General features: G+C 36.8%; 1 protein-coding gene across 1 annotated transcript in view; it reads right to left on the bottom strand.

The window, feature by feature from the left end:
- Positions 1 to 23,243, bottom strand: part of ROBO1 (roundabout guidance receptor 1) — a 1,116,478-nt gene that overhangs the window by 34,845 nt on the left and 1,058,390 nt on the right. Inside the window, exons 19-24 of the mRNA XM_081798712.1 lie at positions 19,147 to 19,344; positions 14,842 to 14,868; positions 13,376 to 13,418; positions 6,803 to 6,957; positions 3,610 to 3,945; positions 1,672 to 1,779 (exon numbers count right to left, since the gene is read on the bottom strand). Coding sequence (XP_081654838.1) covers positions 1,672 to 1,779; positions 3,610 to 3,945; positions 6,803 to 6,957; positions 13,376 to 13,418; positions 14,842 to 14,868; positions 19,147 to 19,344 — 867 coding nt within the window. The remainder of the gene's footprint in view (positions 1 to 1,671; positions 1,780 to 3,609; positions 3,946 to 6,802; positions 6,958 to 13,375; positions 13,419 to 14,841; positions 14,869 to 19,146; positions 19,345 to 23,243) is intronic.

Here is a 23,243-nt window from a genome sequence, read left to right as displayed (position 1 = left end):
GACTTGACTATACCCAGCGCCTTCCTCTTGATTTCTTGGCATGCATCTACTCTAATAACTCCATCTGTCCTAAGAGGCCTAACATTACAAATCTCTCCTACACATCACTTGCTTGCTTCATTCTTTCCTCTAATTAACACCAGACTATACATTTTTTTAAAATCTTTTTTACCAAATATTCACAGAATACCAAGTAATAAATAGCAGCAGAACACCAAGATCTAGGTCTCTAAGCTGAGGGATGGAGAAAGTCAATTTAAAATTAACAACACAGAATCATTTTAATCACAATCATAGAATCATTTTCCTCAGGAAGATATGATTTTCTAAGTGGCTAAGAATGCAAAGATAAAATGGCATGAGATATCAATGTATTAAATTATTTTCTATGGTTTTCCCAAGAGTAGATCCTTTTAAAAATCCCTGTTAATTCAGGGTTTCCTTAGTAAGATTTTAGTTGTTTAAAAAAATCAACATACAGTAGAATAAGAGTAGATCTAAAAAGGCAAAGAGGTATTTCTAAACTCCTTTAATTCCAATAGGAATAGTTCCAATCAGTGACAAAATGTAGGCTTAAAAATGCCAAATCAACCGGCCTTTGTCAAGGGAAGATGATAAAATGCAAATGCCATATTCATTACAGGAGAGGGGTAAAGACACAGGCTAAAAGCACCTAGCAGAACTTCAGTCCAGGTACTGAGAGGTGATATTTCTACACTCCCTGGAGAAACATACTAGAGGCAAGATCAATCAGTTCTGATCTCATCGTGATGTGGCTCGCCACATGTTAGTTCTAATAATGAATCGCCTTTAATTAGAAAAACCGGACTTAAGTACCAGCGAAGTCCCATCTGCAGCCCCTATCAGGAAAACAGGTGGTAAACAGCTGCAACAGCGTGAAGAGAAGAGGCCTCACTGTGGCTTCGAAGGCTCTTACAAACCCAAGTTAGAAGGTTGCTTTACGAGGTTTTAGGGCAAGAACTGAAGGAAAGTTACAAGGCTTATCAACGGAGGCAGGTTCCTGTTGTCCCTATGATCTCTTAGGCTTGTGATTCTGCTTAAGGGTCCTCAGATTTTATGTGCTGTATAGACTGCTTCAAAGAATAACAAATTTAGCAGGTTAAGTATATGCCCAACATTTTTAGTTTTACTTTGGCCAAGGGCAAAAAAAGAAGCTTCAACTGCCTTTAAAGTCTAGTCCATGCTTCTGGCTTTATAAAAGTTTATTAACGGGGCGCCTGAGTGGCTCAGTCGTTAAGCGTCTGCCTTCGGCTCAGGTCATGGTCCCAGGGTCCTGGGATCGAGCCCCGCATCGGGCTCCCTGCTCCGCGGGAAGCCTGCTTCTCCCTCTCCCACTCCCCCTGCTTGTGTTCCCTCTCTCGCTGTGACTCTCTCTGTCAAATAAATAAATAAAATCTTTAAAAAAAAAAAAGTTTATTAACAAGGAGGAGAATGGGATCTTTAATCTTTGTTACTAAGTAGAACACAAAATAGTTTAGTGAGTGGACTGTCGCTCAAATTGCAAGACCCGTGCCTGGAAAAATTCAAATTATATAAAGTGCGTAGACATGTCCTGTGTGTACATCAGTTCATTAGCATTCGATCTTCAACAGTGGAATATACCGTTCTTTTAAAGGAGAGACTGACTTTCTCTTTGGTTCCCATACTTACCAGATGTACTACTGCCCCGGTCCGAGCTGTTGTAGGATCCTCCTGTATTCTGGTCGTATGATTGGTTGTATGGGATAGTTGGAGGAATTGTGTCATTTGCTCGATAATCTAGACATTTCAGATGGAAAAAAACTTTTATTTTCTCTTTGATGCCTTAATCATTTACCAGCAATTAGGCTTTTAAGTTACCATGCTGATCACTTGCTAATTGTATAGAAGTATAAAGGAGGAAAAGTCAAGAAAAGATAGGCATGTCTCTTTAAGATTTATAAAATCCAAATTCTTTGCATCATCTCCTTTATATAAATCAGACTAAACATAGCTATGTACGAATCATATAAGGAACTATTTCTTCTCTGTAAAATATTTATAAATCAGCTAAGGCAGAAATCGGAATTGCTTGACTTCTTAACTTGAAAAATATAACAACGAAATAATTTTAACCATAAGAAATCAGGAAAATATCATGTCTGCAAATCATTTTAAAAAATTAAAATAAAAAGCCCTGAAACTTGTCAGCAAGATGGTATCTAATAAAAAATATATCCATGATAAGAAAACAAAGGATCTCAATCTGCCATGGAAGGCTTCTGCTTACTTAGGCAAAGGTAAAAATCTAAGTGATAAACTTGCCACTGGAATGTACTGGGTAATAACCCATTAATTTAGTTGCATTCCAGGTCTTTATTACAGTTGGCATACCAAGTCTGGTACAAGCAATAAAAACAATAAATAAGAGCCCTGAAATATTTGTTCAGAGGCTTGTCAAACTTTCCAAAGTCCACAGTAAAGCCATATACTAAAGAGGAATGATGTAACAACAGTTGGAATGCCCACTGCAAACTACAGGATTGCAGAAACTGTCCTCTCTTCATCGTGGTCATCCTTTGTCATGAGCTTGTGCAAAAGTCTTAACAAATATTTAACTGCATTTTATGCCAATCAAGTGTTTTCTCAAACTTCGAAAAAGGCTGGATGACTGTATTGTTAAATCAAAATATATAACATTAACTTAATCAAATGGGACGCTTGTCATCTCCAACTGTAATACATTTTATTTTTGAGGAAAATGGTCACAACTCAAGCCTAAAGAAAATAAATCTAGGTCTCTAATTATCTACAATAAGATGTGTCATTTACCTGGACACTTGTGCAAAATTGCCCTGAACTATTCATATTAGAGGATGCTTTTCTTTTCTTTTTTTCCCCCCCTAGAGGTACAACTTTGCAAATCATGTTATTAAAGCGGTAGCCTAAAGGACTATAAAGAAATCAAATACTTACCTCTTCCAACTCACACATAGTATAATAGAGAAACATTCCCCTCAGGCTATAAAATACTATTCCACTGCTACCATTTAACAATTTACTTTAGATTCTATCCTGACAGACTTCAATCAAGTCAACCAAAAAAATTTAGGTTCTAAAATCATTGCAGCAGTCTTAGGGACACACGAGGTAGGAGAAATACAACAAATTGAACCACTTCTCCAGTTCAAGCTTAATTTAATTATTTTTCTTCAGTTTGATATAAAAATGCCATTCATTTATATGACCATGTAGAAGCAATTATCTTCTAATCTCGAGTGGAAAGAATGGGATAGTCTATTTATTTAAAATGTGAGGTATTGTGACAGTTGTACATCTGCCTTATGAATAAAAGATTTTGCTAAGCAATCCCTCACCTACGATTAAATTTAAATTAATCTCAAAACCATTTGAAAATAGTTATATATTATTATAAAATCAATTTTCCAAGGTTATTGTTGTGCTAATTAACTCTTTGACACTGGAAATTTCAAAAACAAAGAAATAAGGAAACATGAGGAACAAAAGAACGATTTCATTTGCTCATCCCAGAGAAGTCTGGACGTGGAGTGCTGAAAGGTTAATGGTACTGAGACAGAAAAGGCTGGGAATAAAGGCAAAGCTCTTCACCTTTGTTCAGTTTGTTTTGCTCCATGATGTTATACTGAATGGGGGCCACTTCCTGTTTCTGCTGTGCAGGCGGTTTCCAGTGCTTCTCGCTGGAGTCCCCACTGCCATTGTTCATGTTGTTGCTGAGGTTTGACTGGATGAGCTGGGTGGTGGCGTAAGGAGTGGGCTGCCCTGATGGATTGACAAAACGCCCATCCTTCAGATTTGGGCTATTGAAGGTTTTCATCTCATTGATTTTGTTACTAAGGTCCACATCACCATAAACAGTTGACTCAGGGAGCATCAGATTTGTTTGTTTGTTATCCAGTTGGTTGTTATAATTGGCTATACAATCAGCTACGTGCAACGGAGAGGAAAAGGAAAAAGTCATTCTGCATGGTTATTCGTTTTAAATTTCTCTGTAAGTAGCTTCGTGAGTCACAATAAAATTGTTATGTAAAGTAAAAAGGGGCTTAAATGCGATCAGTAAAAAGGGCTAGGTATTCATAGGTACTCTCTAAAGAAGGTAATTCAAAATTGAGGAAATGAGAGAGGACATAGAGAAATATATAGAGACTAATTTTGAATTTGAATTTAAGATGATTTTCCTTTAACAACCCTATTAATAGGAATTTCACTTAAATAATATACACATGAGTATCTTTATATGCCAAATTTATATGTTCTAATCTGGAGTTACTGTCCTATCTGAAGCTACTAGTTAGTTGTTGAAGCAACAGAACAAAGCATGTATGTTGAGAATCCAAACCAAAGGGGTGGGGGGGAACTCTGCCTACACATCAAAGAACTTGAGATTTTAGTATTTTTTAAAGTAACTCTACTCAAAAGATATGAGGAACAGAGGTAGAGGGATAGTAAATAGTGTTTAAGATAATTTTATTGGATCTTCCCTTGGTTATGTAGGATAATCATTATCAGGGAAGGACATTATATAATCATTTTTTCATGGTTTCATAAAGACACCCCAAGAAGTATAAAATGACAATAATGATGATAAAATGAATCATAAGTAACCTGTGTAATTTAATCAAAGAAAGCCTGAAATAATATCTAATTTGCCTATTTCAATTTCCCTCTAATTTGCTCCTCATTGAAGTATTAGGGAATGAAATAACTGATAGAATATTTAAAATTAAATAAATAGAAATATTTAAAGCCTGCAGCTGAAAATATTAAAACAGCAGGAAGAACTAAAATCATAATTTAAAGTGAAAATATTTTTTAAATAAAAAAATTTGTCAAGTTACAATGGTTAAAAATACCATTATTTTATTCATGTAGTTCATAATAGTAGTAGTTCAGCTCACCTTGAAGATTGGTTTTCAGCTGGATATGTTGATGAAAAATTAGCTGAAGATGTAAATGTGAATATAATCTTAAGAGAAATATGCAACTTCTCTGTAATACTGAATTCAACTACTCTGCATTTTAAAAAATAAATGATCGGGGAACAGGAATATTTGACTCACCTGGCCTTTAGTAATTCTAACTTCTAGGTATAATATTTTGTTTAATAGTGGTTAAGAAATATTGTTAAAGGCTATATGGTTTTGCCAATTTCATTTTTCTTCACCAATCTTTCTAAACGAGTGTGATTCCATAGAATTTTCTGAGATGATAGATATGTCCTATTCAGCATTGTATAATTCGGGAGCCAACAGACACATGGGGCTACTGCACACTTGAAATGTGTCTAGGGCAAATGAGGAACTGAATTTTAAATTGTATTTTGTTTCATTTAACTGTAAATAGCCACCTGTAGCCAGAGGCTACCATATTGGACAAAACAGCTCTACATATTAATCTAAATGGTTATTGTCATCTTTTGTCTCCTGCAGGGCTCAACCAGTCTCTCTCTCTTTTTTCTTTTTTTTTTTTTGTAATCATGTGAGCACCTAACTATGCAACTAGAATATGGACTTCTGGAGAACAGGGACGTAGTTACATGGATATGTCATATCCATATCCAATGGAAGACTCTGGACTTGTTTTAAGGCTAGACATACAGACTGCTACATGATTTGTTTTTTTATGGTGGATAACCTCTTCACTTAAAATGCTATCTTCTATTTCCCTTTTTCTTAGTTCCATGAGTCATTTTACGTCTCTACTCATATCGTTTGATTCTTTATGATTCTTTTAATATTTCCCAATTGGGAATGTTGAAGGTTTTCATTTTGTTTTTTGTTGTTTTTTTTTTTTTTTGCAAGAAATCATGAGTAATTTTCTGTTTATTCCTCTCAATATTGCATACTCTACATCCATAATTTCATGTCATGCTTTAGCATGACACCATCATGAAGTAGTTCACTCACACATATTTCTGAACCAAAACCACACAATATAAAATAAAGGCATGCATAAACACCTGCAAAAGATATAGATAGATAGATAGATAGATAGATAGATAGATAGATAGATAGATATAGATATAGATATATATATCTTACATCTTTGGGATTTACTTTTATATAATAAAAATCTGATTTGAAATAAAACAAGACAAAACCAGAGAGGGAGACAGACCATAAGAGACTCTTAATCTCAGGAAACAAACTGAGGGTTGCTGGAGTGGAGGGGGGTGGGAGGGATGGGGTGGCTGGGGGATGGACACTGGGGAGGGTATGTGCTATGGTGAACCCTGTGAATTGTGCAAGACTGATGAATCACAGACCTGTATGCATGAAACAAATAATATATGTTAATAAAAAAAATCTGATTTGGAATTTCAGTTAATTTTCATTTATAATTTTTTATTACTGTTGTACAGTTGCTATTATTTTCATTACCGCTATTAAAGAATTTGGTTCACTCTAACTAGAGACTTATAAATTTTTTGATCTGTTTTATTCCCCATATCCTGAAAATAATTAATTACAAACATAAATTATAAATACATTCATCCTCATAGAGAGGAATGCTTTTGTACAAGTTCTTTTTTCCTTGCTATCTATCCTAGAGTTCATACTCTCCCTTCTCCCATTGCATCCTGGGAAACTCTGGTGGAAGGTGAAGCGTGGAGGTAGAGGGATGAAGAAAATATAGAATCAGGGTAATCTGCTAGGCAATCATCAACATTTTATGAAAATGTTGACCAAATTTTCCTTTCCAGTGTAGGGAGAGGGGAAGAAATGTATCCTCCTGTGGCCAGTCCTTGTGCTTAGGCTCATGGAGCTGTGTCTGCATCTCTAACCTGGGCGACTGTAGGTGGTCAGGTTGCCATCACTGTTTCCATTGCCTGCCGTGCAGCAATTGATGGAGCAGTCATTGTGATTGTTGCCAGTATTGGGCCACGTGTCTGCCAGCCATGGCTGCGTGGCAGGTTCGCTGATGTTCAGAAGTCCTGGCCTAAAGGAAAAAAAAAAAAAAAATATATATATATATATGCACATGTTTTATAAGTAGCAAATGAGATTTCCCATTCAGACGTCCAACACATTCTTCATCACTGTTCTCACAAATGCCTTGGTCAGCTCTGCTGAATGATATTATTATTGCTTTTATTTTACAATTATTTTTTTGACAAGATAACTGTAACGTAATCTAATGTCTTGAGAACTTCTCTCCGTGTATAGGGCCATAACTTTGTAAGCGGGCACAGTTGTGCGTCAGACTTAAAACACTGTACTGTTTGCAATGCTTTACTTTAGCCCCAGTGATTAAAACTCAGACATGGAATCTAAACATATGGATTCCTATATTTTTTAGTGTTTTAGTTGCTGACAGAATACCATAGTGGAGACAGTTTGCATCCCTTTGTTTTTGACCCATTAAAAAAGTGATGATTCTTCTTACAACATCATTAAAAAATGGAACAAGCTCCTTTATTCAGATCCTTCATAGTAAGCATATTTGCATACTTTTCTTCAAAACCATGTTTCAGAAATAGTGAGTTTGGGGCTCTGTGACATTCTGCAGAGAGCCTTATCAGTGTTTCCGTGCACAGCTCTGGAAGCTTGTCAGGACTTTCTGATGGTGACAATGTAAACTGCCATAAATCCCTACATAAACAAAGGAAAGCTACTGAATTAAATCTGGCAGAAAGGAAAGTGTCCACTATAAGAAATATCAGTGTTCCTGTCTTTTTTGGCATAACACGTTAATGGCTCTTTCACTGTGCATTGGGAATGCAAAGCACATCAATGGCTATTAGAGGGCACCCTGAACGGCTAGTGCCAGAGATGCAGACTAGAGTCCAAGCGCAGCATTCCTCGTGTCCTTCTCCAACATGGACTCCATTTGATAATTTAGTAAAAGAGGTGATAATGCATGGTGTGCTGTAAGATCCACAATAAACAGGCTGGTGCTGCAGATTCTGCAAAGATTTTCTTCACAGTTTCATTTTCTTTGTCGAAGTATGATAACCATGCCTCTTATTTCCCCGGAAATCAAGAACCTGACACTTCACCCTTCAGGGTTCCGTGATGCACAGAGAGTCAACTGAGGAAATTCACTAGTGCAAATGATGGTTATGTGAAGAACCCTTCACTCCAAAGGAAGAATATGGATTTATAATTTTTGTCTGTATACATTAAGTAGATGTACATATGTGTTATGTATCTGTAATAAAAATGAATATTTACTTTTTGCTTACAACGTGTGAGACATTGTCCGGAGTTCTTTACATGTATCAACTCATGTAACTCTTAGAACCATTCCACCAAGTAGTTACTACTATTTCCTTATTTTACAGATGAGGAAAAGGACTCCTCAGACAGAAGGTTAAGAAACATGTGCATAGTTATGCAAAGCCAGCGAGTGGCAGAGAGGCTGGGATTCGAGCCCAAGTTCTCTAGCTCTGGAATCCATGCTCGAATCCAGGATGCTATAAACATACATATTGGGGAGTGCTGAAATTTCCTGAAGTCATTAAACGTTCGTATAAAAGAAAGAGTGGGGGGGAAATGTCTGCAGTCTCGAAATTCAGAATAATGCTGTTAAAACTGAGCCAATTTATTATTAACATTGTTGATAAAAACGTGCTTTGAAGAGCCAATTTGCTGAACCGCTGAAATTTAAAACATTTAAATGCAAGCTGTATCACAGATATCTGGAGCCTCTGAATAGATGTTGGTTAGAGAAATTCTGCCTCTAGTAATCGTTAGCTTTTCTTATTTTATTTCCTCTTGAACGTAAGCCAAGTGTGTTATCACTATAGAAGTTATTAAAAATAAATTTCCATATTTGACATGTAGAGATATTATGTGTCTAAAGTATGGGTCAAGTGGAAATTTTTCAGTCCGACTTACAGGTTTCAAAAGGAATAGACAATATTTTTATGCTACCATGATTCTCTCAGAAAAGCACTTTGAAAGTGAATGTTTTGATATCATAAGCTGAAAGAACTTTCCATATGTATGGGCGATTTCCAACAGGAAGTAAGATTAACAATTCACATCCTGGCTTTGGTTTAAACTTGTATTTGGAATACTAATTATTTGGGGAAGAAGGTGAACCATACATTATTGACCCATAATGAATCTTAAAATGTCATATGTGTATTTTAGAGGTCTCTGAGGAAGTCAAGGTCACATGCAGCTACCTTGATAAGGGTGTTAGGAGCTTTTTGAAACTACCAATCTCATAGGCTATTTTTCTGCATTTAAGATGATCTAGTGTATATGAAACAGATTTCACTGTCCAACAATAAGAAATTAAGCAGAAGTAAAACTCAGTGCTGGTTACAGTAATTAACATGTGTCTGAAATATGTCTTTTTACCATATACTATTAGAGGTTGTATTTTCTTATGAATATATCTGAGTTTGGCTTATTTCTTCCTTGTCTTTTAAAAGACAGTATTATCAGAGAAAAGAAGACACTAAGGCTCATAAAACCCAAACTTTTCTTCCAGTTCATATTAAGGGAATAAATTTGTGTCACAAAGGAAAAGAGGACACTGCATTTAAATAATTATGTAGCAATCACTCTCATTTCCTCTGCTCCTCTTACTTCAGATACTCCACTCACTCAAACAAAACAAAACAAAACAAAACAAAACAAAACAAAACAAAACAAAACAAAAAAAAGCCTATCTGAAATCCTAAACCACAAAATAAAATACTAGAGGGTTCCAGGGCTGGAGAAAATAGTAAGGGGGCCCAGCAGTAAGGGTTGCCTATAGACTGTCTCCTCTTTCCTTTAATTCATAGCCTGAAAAAGCTCTGCAGTCCGGGAAGGAGCAAGGGATAGATTTGAGAGAGGCCGGTATTTCAGAGAGAAGCAAGGCCTGAGCTCTGTTTCTTTGTCACCTTCCACGGCGAGGAAATGATTTCTTGGCATTCTTTCTGGCCTGATTTTCTTACTCCATCCTTTAGGACTTCTCCACTGTTCCCAGGTTGATGCTGTGGTTTGGATTTTAAGTAGGGTTTTGGAAGAGGTGACTGGAATGTCTGAGGTAAGGAAAACAAAGGGATAGGAACAGCTACTTAATACTGCTTCCGTGATCCTCCCCTGGATGGTATCCCAAGCCCTTTGCCCTTTCCAAGTTGGGAAGAGGTCTCTTTGCTTACCACAATCCTCATGTGCCCTTTTCTGGGAATAGTTAAATTCACAATTTTGTGGACTAGAAAAGATTTCTGGCTCAGCCTTCTCCTTTATTATATTTCTGGTTGCACTGACTCAACTCTGTCATCGTGGTGAGAAAGCAGCCATGGACAATACGTTAACAAGTAAGTCTGGGGTGTATTCTTATAAAACTTTATTTACAAAACAGGTGGCAGACTGGACTTGGCCCAGGAGCCATAATTTCCTGACACCTGATATAAACAAAAGATAATTGCATTACCTTATGCTAGGTGCTTAACTGTGGTATTTACCCAGCACAAAAAGTTCATGGAGCACACAGCGGGTAAAGCTCAGCAAACTGACAGGGGATGGGGAGCATAGTCTGGGCTGATGGAATAAGGACCCATAAGAGAATCTAATATTGGCAGAGTGGCGGGTGGGCTGACGTGGTGGATTGCAGGGTGTGGCACTTGGAGGTGGGGGACGGACCCGCAACACCCTACAGGTTGCTGGCTTCATGGGCTCTGCTGAATTTAGACTTGATATTTTAAACATGGTGGGTTCTATTAAAAATGGGAACTAGGGGCACCTGGGTGGCTCAGTCGTTAAACGTCTGCCTTCGGCTCAGGTCGTGATTCCGGAGTCCTGGGATCGAGCCCCGCATCGGGCTCCCCGCTCCGCGGGAAGCCTACTTCTCCCTCTCCCACTCCCCCTGCTTGTGTTCCCTCTCTCACTGTGTCTCTCTCTGTCAAATAGATAAATAAAATCTTAAAAAAAATGGGATCTAGAGCAACTCAGAGACATGATCGATATGCATTTCAAAATACCATTTTGGCTCCAATGGCCAAAGGGAATTAAGAGGAAGTAGTGCTAACGAATGTAGATAAAGGTAGGACTGCTGGGAGCTTATGCGATAGCTGAGGCAGGAGAGATCAAGTGCTTGACATGGAACAGTACTGGCATAGTGAATGGGGTGAAAAGCAGGATCAACAAAGGCAGTGATGGATGCAGAAGAAAGGAAGACTTGAAATTTTGACTTAAGTATCATCAACCAAATGAGGTGGGAGGGCCAGAGCGGGCTGCCAACGTCTGAGATCTGTGAGGGCAAGCAGTGTTTAAGGGATGGATATGAGAGGAGAGAGTGCAGGAGATTGGGTGACTGCCCCTTCTCTTACCACACGGAATCATAGAACACAGATACACACACACACACACACACACACACATCCCAGAATCCCCCACCCACCCACCCAAACACATACTCTGGCTAGAAACAGAGACCTCTTCCTGATACGCTCCTGATCCCTCATCCTGCTCTATTTGTTCCAAAGCACGCATCGACTGCTGATATTAGAGTTGATTTTTTTAATGCTTATTATTTATCTTATATCTCCCGCTCTTAATGTAAAGTTCACAAGGATAGGAATTTTTATTGACTTGCTCACTGATGCATCCCAAGCAACTAGAATGGTGCGCATCCATGGTAGACATTTGATAAATATGCCTGACGAATGAATAAATTAAAAGTTATGTATATAACTGTCCTTTTGAGCATGGACTCCAAGATCTTTAACTGTTGCCTCTGGAACATGCCAGCATCTTACATCATTTCATTTGGTACAAAGGTCTTTTCTATCTGGTATTTGAAATACAGAAGTTTCACTGTTATTCTCTTCTTGAATTTAAAAGGTTAATTCTGTATGGTAACACAGCAAGCTTTCCAAAAAATTGTTCTGTTTGTAATTTTCAGTTTGTTGTTTGTCATTTTTCAGTCCCGCTGTAGAAACTTGCATTGGGTACCCATGGATTCCTCCCATTAGGTCCTATATGATCATTTGCTCTACTTAGGTTGTAAATCCATTAGGAGCAAGAACTGGAGATATTTTATGTGTGTGCACATATACGTGTGGGTGTGAGACAGAGAGCACGTGTACACGCGCCCATCCACAGAGGCTAGCGCAGGACATAGAAGATGCTCCACCAGCATTTTAAGTGCTTTGATTCACGTGAAAGCAGAGTCTACAGTCATGAACTTGTACATGTAGAGAGGTGGTTATATGATCAGGCTTTCCAGATTTATCCACGAGAGAGTGTTGTTATACCAGAGGATGTTTCATGAATATCTGGGCTATCACTTCGATGGAATTCCCCTGGATGCAAAAACAGGCTCTGGTTTAATTTCTGAATCAAGTGAATTTATTCCCTATGAAGACCTCCCTAGCTTTTGGGTCTTTCAGTGGCTGGCTTTGTTTCACGGGTATGAGAACAGTAAGCTAGGACCAGTACCCAGGAAGAAAAGATCAGTGCTTGTGGCCAAATTTATACAGCCATGGTGGTCAATACTCCTTGTCGTATGCTAAACTCAGTCATTGTGTCTCCACATGGTATGCTCCTTGGATTCAGACATAACACCTTACTCATTTTTGTCTTTTCCAGTTGCAAACTTATCATCCAGCTGTGCAAGCCGAACAGTCAAGAAGTTAATCGAATTTAAATTATAAAATGGTTTTGTTTGGAAGTTTTTTGTTCTTCTACCTTAAGCTATATGTTGCTGGGTTTGAGGGAAAAACATCATCTTATTATAGAAAATCCAGAAGCTTGGCTCATGTTACATATACCATTTTTCAGCTCTTTTAAGCTGCCTGTCACATCAATTTGTGATTTCTCTATGAATATATTAAAGTTCACTGAGTCATAATTACAAAAAAATAATACATATAGGATTGAGGTTCATTTTAATTAGAGAGAAAAGAAAAGCTCCATATTAACAAGCTACCTAGATTTCTTGTTGTATTTCAGCATATTCCCCTGCAAATGGAAAGCTGAACTATGTTGAATTCACAAGAACAAACAAACCTAGCCTACAACAACTTATGAGCAAATGCTATGTTCAGCAGGTTTTCAAATGAACACTTTTTCTTTGATAGTATCTGTTAACTAGCTATATTTCTTAATCTTCATAAATGCCATTGCTTAATTACTTTAACTCCTTTTAATCATCCACTAAAATCAGCAAGTTTGTCTTTCACGGTTAAAGTGCGCCCCCTGGTGTTCATTCACTAAGATGCAACAGCTTCCATCAACGGCATTTGTGTACAAACAAGCTTGGTTCCACAGCACAGTGGAATGGAGTATTTCTAAAAGATTTGAACACATTTCATCCTTAAACCTTTTATGCAAAGAAAGTGATGTCATTGAGGAAGGCAAGATGAGATACCTGGAATTCCCTTTAGGATCTACAAAACAAGCAGGATAATTACCTCCCTCCACTGCTCACAGCTTCACCTCCTCTCTGATAAGTTACTAGAATGTTACAAAAAAAAAAAAAAGAAAAAGAAACAATTAATAGACATGTTTACGTTTATAAATCAAAAGCTATTACATCCATGAGTATCTTTCTAAAATGGAATGCTTTCTCACTTTCTACTTAGAAGCATTGCAAAATCATCACAGAAAGCGGCAGGTTTCTGATTAAACTAGTATTTTTTTAAGATTATACAGAATTAAATATGTTACTCTTATTTTCTTAATGTGCCAATAAGGTTGAGAACTAAGTAAACTTGAGTACACTCTTATTAAATATATTATGCATTGTTACATTTGCATTCCCATAGTTTTCTATTTTGAATTTATTATTAGATCCTATAATTGCATGATTTTATATGTATATATAATTGGAATCTTAAATTTGGAAAAAAAATGGCAAGACTGTTGTCCCAGAAGTATGAATACCAGTAAGACAAAGATAAATGTTAAAATAAACCTTCTCTCCCTCCACACACAAAGATGTATGCCAAGTTGTGGCTATTAATTAATACGACCTATTTTTTTTTATTGTGGCTTACAGAAGCCCCTCCCATTATATTTTCATCAGACATGTGTATATTTAGTGACAATATATTTTAATGGTCTTGAAAGCATTCTCAGCCTAATGAATTATGGGTGTAAAAATTTAGCAAAAACAAATAAAGATTTGCACACAGTTAGGCAAGGGGTTAAGAAGATTAGCTTTTCTGTAAATACAGACGTATTTTCTAAGAAGAAATATGTTTCTAAAAGCTGCCAAATTCTGCTACTTAGAAGAACTCCAAATGGGGAGTGTGTTAAGGAGAGATAACTGCTTCCAGTGATTACAATAACTGGATTAAAACCGAGGAGGCAAGACTTCAGGTACATCTTCTATTAAAGGTGATGTGAAAGAAGAGGGCCCACTTTGAAAGAAACTGAATAGAACAAAGTATTAGGATTCTGACTTCGGGGAAATAAAAAGTTTTATCTTCCACATGTGTTGGGTATTTTGGTTCCCTTTAAAAATGTTGATTCTATGGACAGAGAATTGCAAGGGAGAGAAATTTTCATTGGAAAACGTGAAAGCTTAAGGTAAGGGGAAAAAAATGCATGGCCAAGTATGAAATAATCAATAAGATCATTAGCATGTTAAATCATGCTGAGGGTGGAAACAGAGTGTCTATCTAATGAAACACGTGCGCGCAAGGCCAGGATGCAGCGTGGAGTCATGAATAAATAACCGTATTAAATGGATGAAAAGCAACACCAACCATTTCTACTTTGAATGCATGCCTGACATGAGTAAATGAAGTATTGTATTCCATCTTAAGTCCTTTCCCCCAACTAACTGCAGAAAATGAAATAAAAACAGAAACACAATCGTACAACACATGCCAAACTAACAAAGGAGAGGAGGAGGGTAAGTGCAAATATATACCTGTTGGTGTGAAGGTAAAAGACGGGACTGAAAAATCAAAACAAAATATAAACCAGTTATTAAGCTGAAGAGAGAAAGGGAACATATCACATTAGTATAAATCAAGCAGACAGCTGAACATAAAACAAATGTAAATAACGAAGCCAGTAGTTCTGACACTCTGATATATGAATAAAACCAAATCTGAGGTGAAAAGAAGAGGCTTGTCTCTACAGGTACCATTTTGAAGTGTCTAGCATGGGAGTCGTGCTGGGTTAGCCTGGGAATGACCCTGCATTGAGTCACATAGATTTAGCTCCCGGCTGCAGGACAAACAGGAATCCTCTACTATTAATCATCTCCAAACACTGGTTGATGGATTCTCAAACAAGTATTCTCAGGGTCTTGCTTAAACCTTATCTAGAAATCTGAAAGTAAATGCTTATAAAAGTGGACTAATAGGTTCACTTAAGTGTTCATCATTCAGAGAAAGAGAGAGACAGAGACAGGAAGGAAGGAGGGAAGGAAGGAAAAGAAGGAAGGAAGGAGGGGAGGAAGGAAAGAAGGAATGGAGGGAGTGAGGGAAGAAGGAAAGAAGGAAAGAAACAACTGGAACAAAGGGAGCCATAAAACTGAACTGTTTCACTGCCGAGAAATGCCTGACACCTTATCATATAAACAGTGTGATACAATGTTTTTATCATTATAGAAATTTGTGAATGGACAGGAAGAAATGGGGAGTTTTAAACTTTAATTTCTCGATTATAGTTTACACTGAGAAGCTTTCTCTGAGTAGGCTGAGCAGTTTTTAAATGTCACACTAGAAGCTAAACAATAGAACAATAACACCCCACTGAAAACCCTCACTCTCTCTGCAGTTATAAATCTTAATCTAATCAATAATGCCTGAAATTGAACTGCAGACCTCAAAAGTAGCAGCCTCGCCTCCCCTTCCTGGGTGTTGGATAACATCACAAACTATTTCCATGTCATTTCATGGCGGGAGGAGGCTGACTTATTTTGCAAGCTCTTCGCATTAATTTAAAGTAAACAGTTCCCAGGTCAAGCAAGCCAGGGAATGTTCACTGCTCCCTTGAAGACTCAAGCTGGCGTTTAAGAAATCCTTAATACACACAAACTAGAATATTGATTATGTATCGTGGATCAACAAGCTGCCAAAAATGTATTTTCCACATCACATTTGAATGTCTCCAAGAAATTTACTTTAGGATTAGAGACTTTGGGGGCTCCACACTGCACATGCTGGAGAATTCGGTACAATGGTCACTTCCTACCGAACCGTTTTATCGCTGAGTACACTAGAAGGAACAAAAACAAAAACCTCAGTGCTGTGTGTGCCCATCTGATACACTGGCCTTTGCAGGCAGCACGGCAGGCCCTCCCTGTCTTAAGAATTCTATTGTGTTTTCTTTCAGTTAGGTCTTTTCAGAGTTGATGTAATTTAGGCACAATCAAAAATTCCGAGTCATAGTAACAAGTCTTCATAAATAAATAAATAAGAAGGTACATGTGAAAGTAAAGCTATTCAAGCAAGAACAGAGTGCCTGAACATTCATTTGCAATCACTAGGACATAAGGGAAAAAAAATATGAAAGGTCCTTGTCAGTCCTCCTAGCTAACTGCTAACCCAGTTAGACACTGAAGAAGATACAAAAAGAGGCCATCTAAATGAAATTTTTATAGCTTGTACACCAAAGAACAACTTAATTTTCAAAGCTTCCAATAATATATAATCACCTCTTGTTACCCAGCGATGCTGGTGCACGGTGTGGATGTATGTGGAAAGGGATCCTGAGTGTTTTAGCAGAGGGTGTATCTACAGATACACTTTGTGGGGGGGAGGTTAAAAATGCTCACTATTACCCAAAGTCACACTCTGCTTTGGGGGTTTAAAGGTCAAGAGGCTCTTTTATATCTATTTCTTGAAAATCTTTCACTTCATTTTTTTTTTCTTATAATTACTGGCATTGTTTCTGGCATAGATGATTTAAGGCTTCAGGACGCACTTTTTTTTTTTTTTTAATTGTATGGGAACAGAATTATGAAAAAGTGCCAACGAGGCAAAATGAAGAAAGCAGAATCAAATGCTCACCAATTACATTTGTAATTATGTTCTATGATTTCTGCTTAAACACAAGCTAGTTAAAAGGACAATGATATTAGTTTCATAGGTTTCGCACAAAGAGCTCATAGGCATTTGCCAGCATGCTTATAGTACATTAGTGAAAGAAAAGATATTTCAGAAAGGAAGGGGGTTTCATGTCACACATTCAGATTTCAAGACACTATAGAGCATTAAATTGTTATAACTAGACAGCTGCAGCACCTCACGGCACCAAGAAATACAAGATTCCTGGAGCATTCAAGAGACTCTACATCTATACGTTCATTAGTCGCTTTTCCTCTTCAAAGTCGATTTCAAAACACAGCTCCCAATGCCCTGCCCCTCCTGCCCCCCCTCCCCCCCCGCTCCATGACCCACAAGCCCCTTCCCTGCACTGGATTTTAAGTCAAAGGTTTTAGATGGTCACACATGTGTCTGACATTGTTCTACTCTGTAGATATAACGAGCACCAGCTCTCTTGGCCTCCAAGCCCTTGTTTTCCATTTCACAGGCAGGGATACTGACATTTTGCTTCATCTCTAGATAGAACACATTATCTGCAAAAAAACATTTTTAAGGATGATAATGCTACGGCAAATATATGTATGAACGTGAAGGGACGGGCTGCATGTCCACAGCAGGGAGGCACATTAATTTATTTTTACCATATGGGTGATGAATTTGTGTTGACTCTTCCTTGCCAAGACCCCTTGTGATTGACAGTACAAATATTTTAGACAGCTGTCCCAGGCTGTTTTATAAGCGTATAGCTAGCACTACAAATTCTGATTTTGCATATAACGGATTAGAGAAAGGGCTTGGCCAAGACATGTAGGAAATGTTTGCTTAGAAAATATGTAGACTTAGAAAAAAAAAAAGGAAATATGTAGACTTGGGGTGCCTGGGTGGCTCAGTCAGTTAAGCATCTGACTCTTGATTTCAGCTCAGGTCATGATCTTAGGGTCGTGGGATCGAGCCCCACATCTGGCTCCCTGCTCAGCATGGAGTCTGCTTGAGATTCTCTCTCCCTCCGCCCCTTTCCCTGCTACAGCACGCTCACTTGCATGCTCTCTCTCTCTCTAAAATAAATAAATAAAATCTTTAGAAAATACGTAGACTTTTTTTTTTAAGAATGGTGATGGTGTGGGAGGGGATGTGTTCATTGGTAATTCTCTTTAAATTTGTTTTCCAGCCAAGCAAAAGTGTTGTCTTATAATCCCTAGAAATAGGGTGAATGTATAATTTGCCATCCAAACCAGGACAATTTTGAGAACAAAAAGGAGGACTCTAGGTAACTTGCTGGATGAAAGACATAAATCGGGACTCTCCCCTGAAAAGCAAGACTTTTAGTCACTCTACCTGCAGTGCACATCAGAGGCCCAGAATTGATTATTAGGTTTGTTGGGTAGGTAGAGGAAGGGAGGACTATCTGTCTGACAGCGTTAACAAATCTCATCAAAGAATAACAAATACAAATCACCAATCTACAGACTTCAAGGATATGTGGCAAAAGTGTCTGTGAACCTCGGCATACTTGGTTCCTCCATAAAATTGTAAATAATAGCAGCCAAGTAAACTTTCTCTTCCAACCCTATAAACACACTTGTAAGGAAATCCCCATCACTAGTTAACAGCATATACATATCAAAATCTGCAACTTTAAATACAACAATAAAAAAATACTAAACTTCCTCTCTGCAAATGCAAATTAGTTGGGCATTCCATATTCACTAAGAAACGACTATTTTATAACTAATCAAATACTCATAAAATAATTATTTTATAAATAATCTCTTTAGCTTCACAAAGACTACAGCACTCCCTGTAAAGGTATATGGGTCAGTGCAAAGCTTGTATTTATAATTCCGGTGACAAGGAGATTAAAAAATTTCTTCAAGAATATAAAGCAGTGAGGTGATTCCCTAAGAGCACAAGAGATGGTGTAACGACCAAGTGTAGACCTACCTTGGTGAAATATAAAGGAATTGAGCCTGAAACAGATAAGCCCTGTTTGAAGTCTTGCTACTCCAGAGAAGTCAGTATGTAGAGATCACAATAAAATAAAAGCACTTTAGAGAATCTTTATATATTAAAATAATTTAATATATGAGATATATAAGCATGAATATTTTGGAGTCACAGATTAAAATCAGGAGTTATTGCAACATATTAAAAAATGAAAAACTCAGGAAAGGTAATACCTTTTCTGATACCCGCATAAGTACTGGTCAGTCCATTTCTCTTTTTCCGGTGTCGATACAGCCAGATGCTAAAGACCATGAGGATGATCCAACAGGACGCCCCGATTCCTGCAATGAATGCTGGCTGCTTCACAACGTCGGAGATCTGCTGAGCAAGGCTGACTTGGTCTTCAGGTGACACGGGGTTTCCGTGAGAATCTGAAAAGCCATCTTTGGATTAATGTGGGTTTAAAACTCAATGAGATCAAGAAGGCATACTTGTATCATATAAAATGGCTATCATTATTTTGTTAATTTTTAGGCGCTCATTTCTGTCTTTCATTCGGAGACATCTACCTTTGTTAATTAAAATAGTCCATGAGATTTTCAGCAAAATTATATTCACTCTATTTTAATGCAAAACAAATATGACACAATAATTTTATGGAATATATTTAAAAACAAAGACAATGGCACACAACCTCTATTTTTTACTCCACAAAACTCTTATTGCTTAGATTGAGTTTCACAGAACAGTGCTAACTGAGATAAATATAAAACTACAATTGTAAAAAATGAAATACTTAAACAGGAGTACATAAACAGGGGGTACCAAATAAGTTGTATAGAAAAGACATGAACTTTCTCAGACTTGTACAGAAACCCTCAATTACATGTTTCAAAATGATAATAAATAAAACATTATTTCCTCTATTTAAGGTACATATTGAAAAAAAAAAAGTGTGTGTTTTCCTCCTCCCCGAATCCCCCTACTATATGACTATGCTCTAAGATTCTAAAATGCATTATTTGAGCCTATGTTCACAGTTTATACAATTTAGTATAATGTAAAACCAAAGAAAAATTAAGATAATGTTACCACTGAAATAACTATGTATAATCTTTCTTTCTTCCTTCTTTTTTTTTTTTTTTTAAGTAATCTCTACACTCAAGGTGGGGCTTGAACTCATGACCCCGAGATCAAGAGTCAGATGCTGCACCAACTAAGCCAGCCAGGTGCCCCAAAGTTTGTTTATTTGTTTTTTAAGTAATCTCTTTCTTCTAAAATAACAGCCATGACCAGCAATAGATACAAGAACATTAAATATGGACAAGAACTATCTAGTGTTATGAATAGTTGAAAAGGTATATGTTTTCTGTTCTTTTGATTCAATAATTTAAAATCAATGGAATTTCTGGCAATGAAAATCTACTTAATTTAGGTTTAAACCTACTAAGAGATTCCTTTTTTCAAGCCCACCATTTCATCAAGTCATACAGAGCAGTCAGCAATGTCTGCAGAAAACTGCAAACCCTTGTTCTATGATCAAAGCAACATCCTGCTTTGTTGGCGCTGAGTGATGCCAACACTGAGGATGCCCAGTGAGCACAATTCCCATTAGTGCTTGCGGTTTTAATGTCCTTCCCCCACAACATCTGGTGAAACAAGAAGGTGTTTGCTCATTTCATTAGGAATGGTGCTTTCTTAAAATCGTCTTAATTTTATTTGACTCCGAAAATGTTTTGCTAATCAACCTGCTTTAAAATAGAACCATTTGTTCTAGTCCAAAATTCCTTTTTTTTTCCAGAACAAAATAACTGGTATAGCTCATTATAAATGAAGAACATTTCTCAAACAGAAAACAATTCTACAGATTATTTTTTCTTTCTTATTAAATGATATGGTGCCCCAATAAGACATTTGTAGGGAAAATAAGCAGCGTTCAATGGCCAAGGAAACAACCTTGGGAAAATAGCACCCCTTTCTATGTAAAATGGTAGCTACATTGCTACTCGTGTGTGTGTGTGTGTGTGTGTGTGTGTGTGTGTGTGTGTGTTTTGTTTGCTTTTTTTTCTTGAACAGAATTCCAAATTTTATTCTATGGAGGGTCAAGCCTGAAAAACCTATTTTTATAAACTGTCTCGGTCACCTGCCTTCAACTGTTTGTTGACTGAAAGTTTTATTTCATGTTCCAGGCTCTTTTATCTATGGTTTTCCTAAAAGCACTTCATCCTCTGAGAGTTCACCAAACAGACCTATTCTTTTTTTTTTTTTTTCCCGATACACTCTTTGTATCTCCTAAGTTTATGGATTTCATGGCTATTTGTGCAAGGTTAAGTTGGGTAGCTTCAGATTTTATGGAGACAGCCAAGAGAGGTTCCATGCAAGCGACCAGATGGGCTTAACAGAATAAAGTGTGGTGTGACTAATGAATTAAAACGGCCACTCTATATCTCAGTCTTTGTATCCCTGCAGCTGAGGCTATATTAAGATATGGAAAACGGGAACACATTTATAATTTCAAGTAAACCAATTTGACCCTTAAATCCCCTGATTTAAATCTTAAATAAATAAAATTACACATGGTCCTTTTCCAAAGCATCTTTGAAAAAGGACTGAAATCATACCTTATGAAAATAGGTAAATGACATCAACAGTATATAGGTCATCACAGTGTAACTTATAATATCAATTTTAATAAGTTAATACTGATGTTTCATAAAACTGGGCAACTCTGAGTTATTTAGACTATTTTCCCCCATGTCTAACCTAACGTTGTAACAGATGCATCAAGCAATTCTTTTAAATAGTTTCCTATTTTGTAATTTTGTAATAAATGAACCTGAAATAAACCATGAAACTATTTTTGCTTAGGAGTTGCATATGTAATCACTGTTTAAAAAGATAATCCCCAAATCAAATTCTGGACCATGGCTATAGCAGATAGCACAAGCTCTCCTCGAAAGGTCTGAATGTTACCTTCATACGACAGAGTTTTCAGGAGGTAACTCTCTAGCCAGTGACTCCTTTTGGCGGTGTTCTCATTCCCTGACTTGCGTTCTGCACAGGAGTGATGAGCACCCTTTCTAGTCCTGCACCATTAAATCCTGCCCAACCCTGTGGGTTTCTTTTCTCTCTACTGGCCTTGGGTCAGCCTTGGAAGCTCCAGGTTAAAAAAAGGTAAAGCTCATCAGCTCGTGACACTCCCTGTCTACATGGAACAGAGTCCCACCCCACAATTACAACACTTCAGGTGAACTTTATGGTGTTATACCACAAAGGTTCCGCAAAGACATCCGTCAGAGTAGAAAGCACTGTCTTAACAATGGAACAATGACAGGAGTTTCCAAACTGAGCGTAAAGTTTATATAGCAAGGAAGTTTATTCAAAGCCAAATGTTTCTTAATTTTGTTTTGAAATAATTTCTAGGATGTCCTCAGTTATCATCCAAATGCAAAAATACTATGTACTTGTCTGTGAAGTATAAAAATGCATATATCTGATCCTTTTCCTAACAGAAAATCTTACTAATGCTTAACTTCTGATTTGAAAGGAATAAACCAAAGTTGACTCTACATTCAGCATTTTTCATAATTTAAATGTAGCTTCTTAATAGCGACACTTTTCTCTCCCCTTTCCATTTATAATTGTTTTTGTTGTTATTTGCTTTAGATTTTTACTAGTAACCACTTACTAATTTGTATTTCATATTCATGCCACATTCCCTATAGGAAACTGTAGTAACAAGGCTTCTCTGTCAGTTTTTTTTCTTAATGTTTTTCCTTTTTTAATTCCTCTAACCACTTCTGAAGCACACATCATATTTACCTTTCTAAGTAATTAGCATAGAACTGTATCCTGATTCTCTTTGACATTGGAATCTATCTTTTCTTATAAAAAGCAATTATAGTTTTAAATAGACGCCAAAATAGTAAATATAAATTGTATATTGCTTAAACTTCTAATACCTAGTTTAAGTTTTTCATGGAAGTTTTTTTTTTTAATCCAAATAACTGTAAATTCCATGAAGATTCAGACTGTGTCTTTCTTGTTCATTGAGGTATCCTTGATGTTCAATTAATAGTATTTGTTGAATAGGAAAAAAAAAAAAGAAAAAATTCAATAGGACAGAATTAGGATGACAATGAATACTGACAACCTTTGCTTGAAATACAATTTAAAATGTGTGCTTGGCTAAGTTTCAGTTTAGTTGTGATATATATTATGTATTTATATAATCATAACATATTATATATTTATATAAATATGTATTTATATTTATATTTATATATTTTATACAACATATAATGCATATATTTTAAATAAAGCTAACATT

Source organism: Leptonychotes weddellii, chromosome 1, assembly GCF_054177405.1.
Source record: "Leptonychotes weddellii isolate Sample4059 chromosome 1, ASM5417740v2, whole genome shotgun sequence".
Lineage (NCBI taxonomy): Eukaryota > Metazoa > Chordata > Mammalia > Carnivora > Phocidae > Leptonychotes > Leptonychotes weddellii.
Note: the sequence above shows the minus strand (reverse complement) of the source record. Positions and strands in the feature narration are given on the sequence as shown.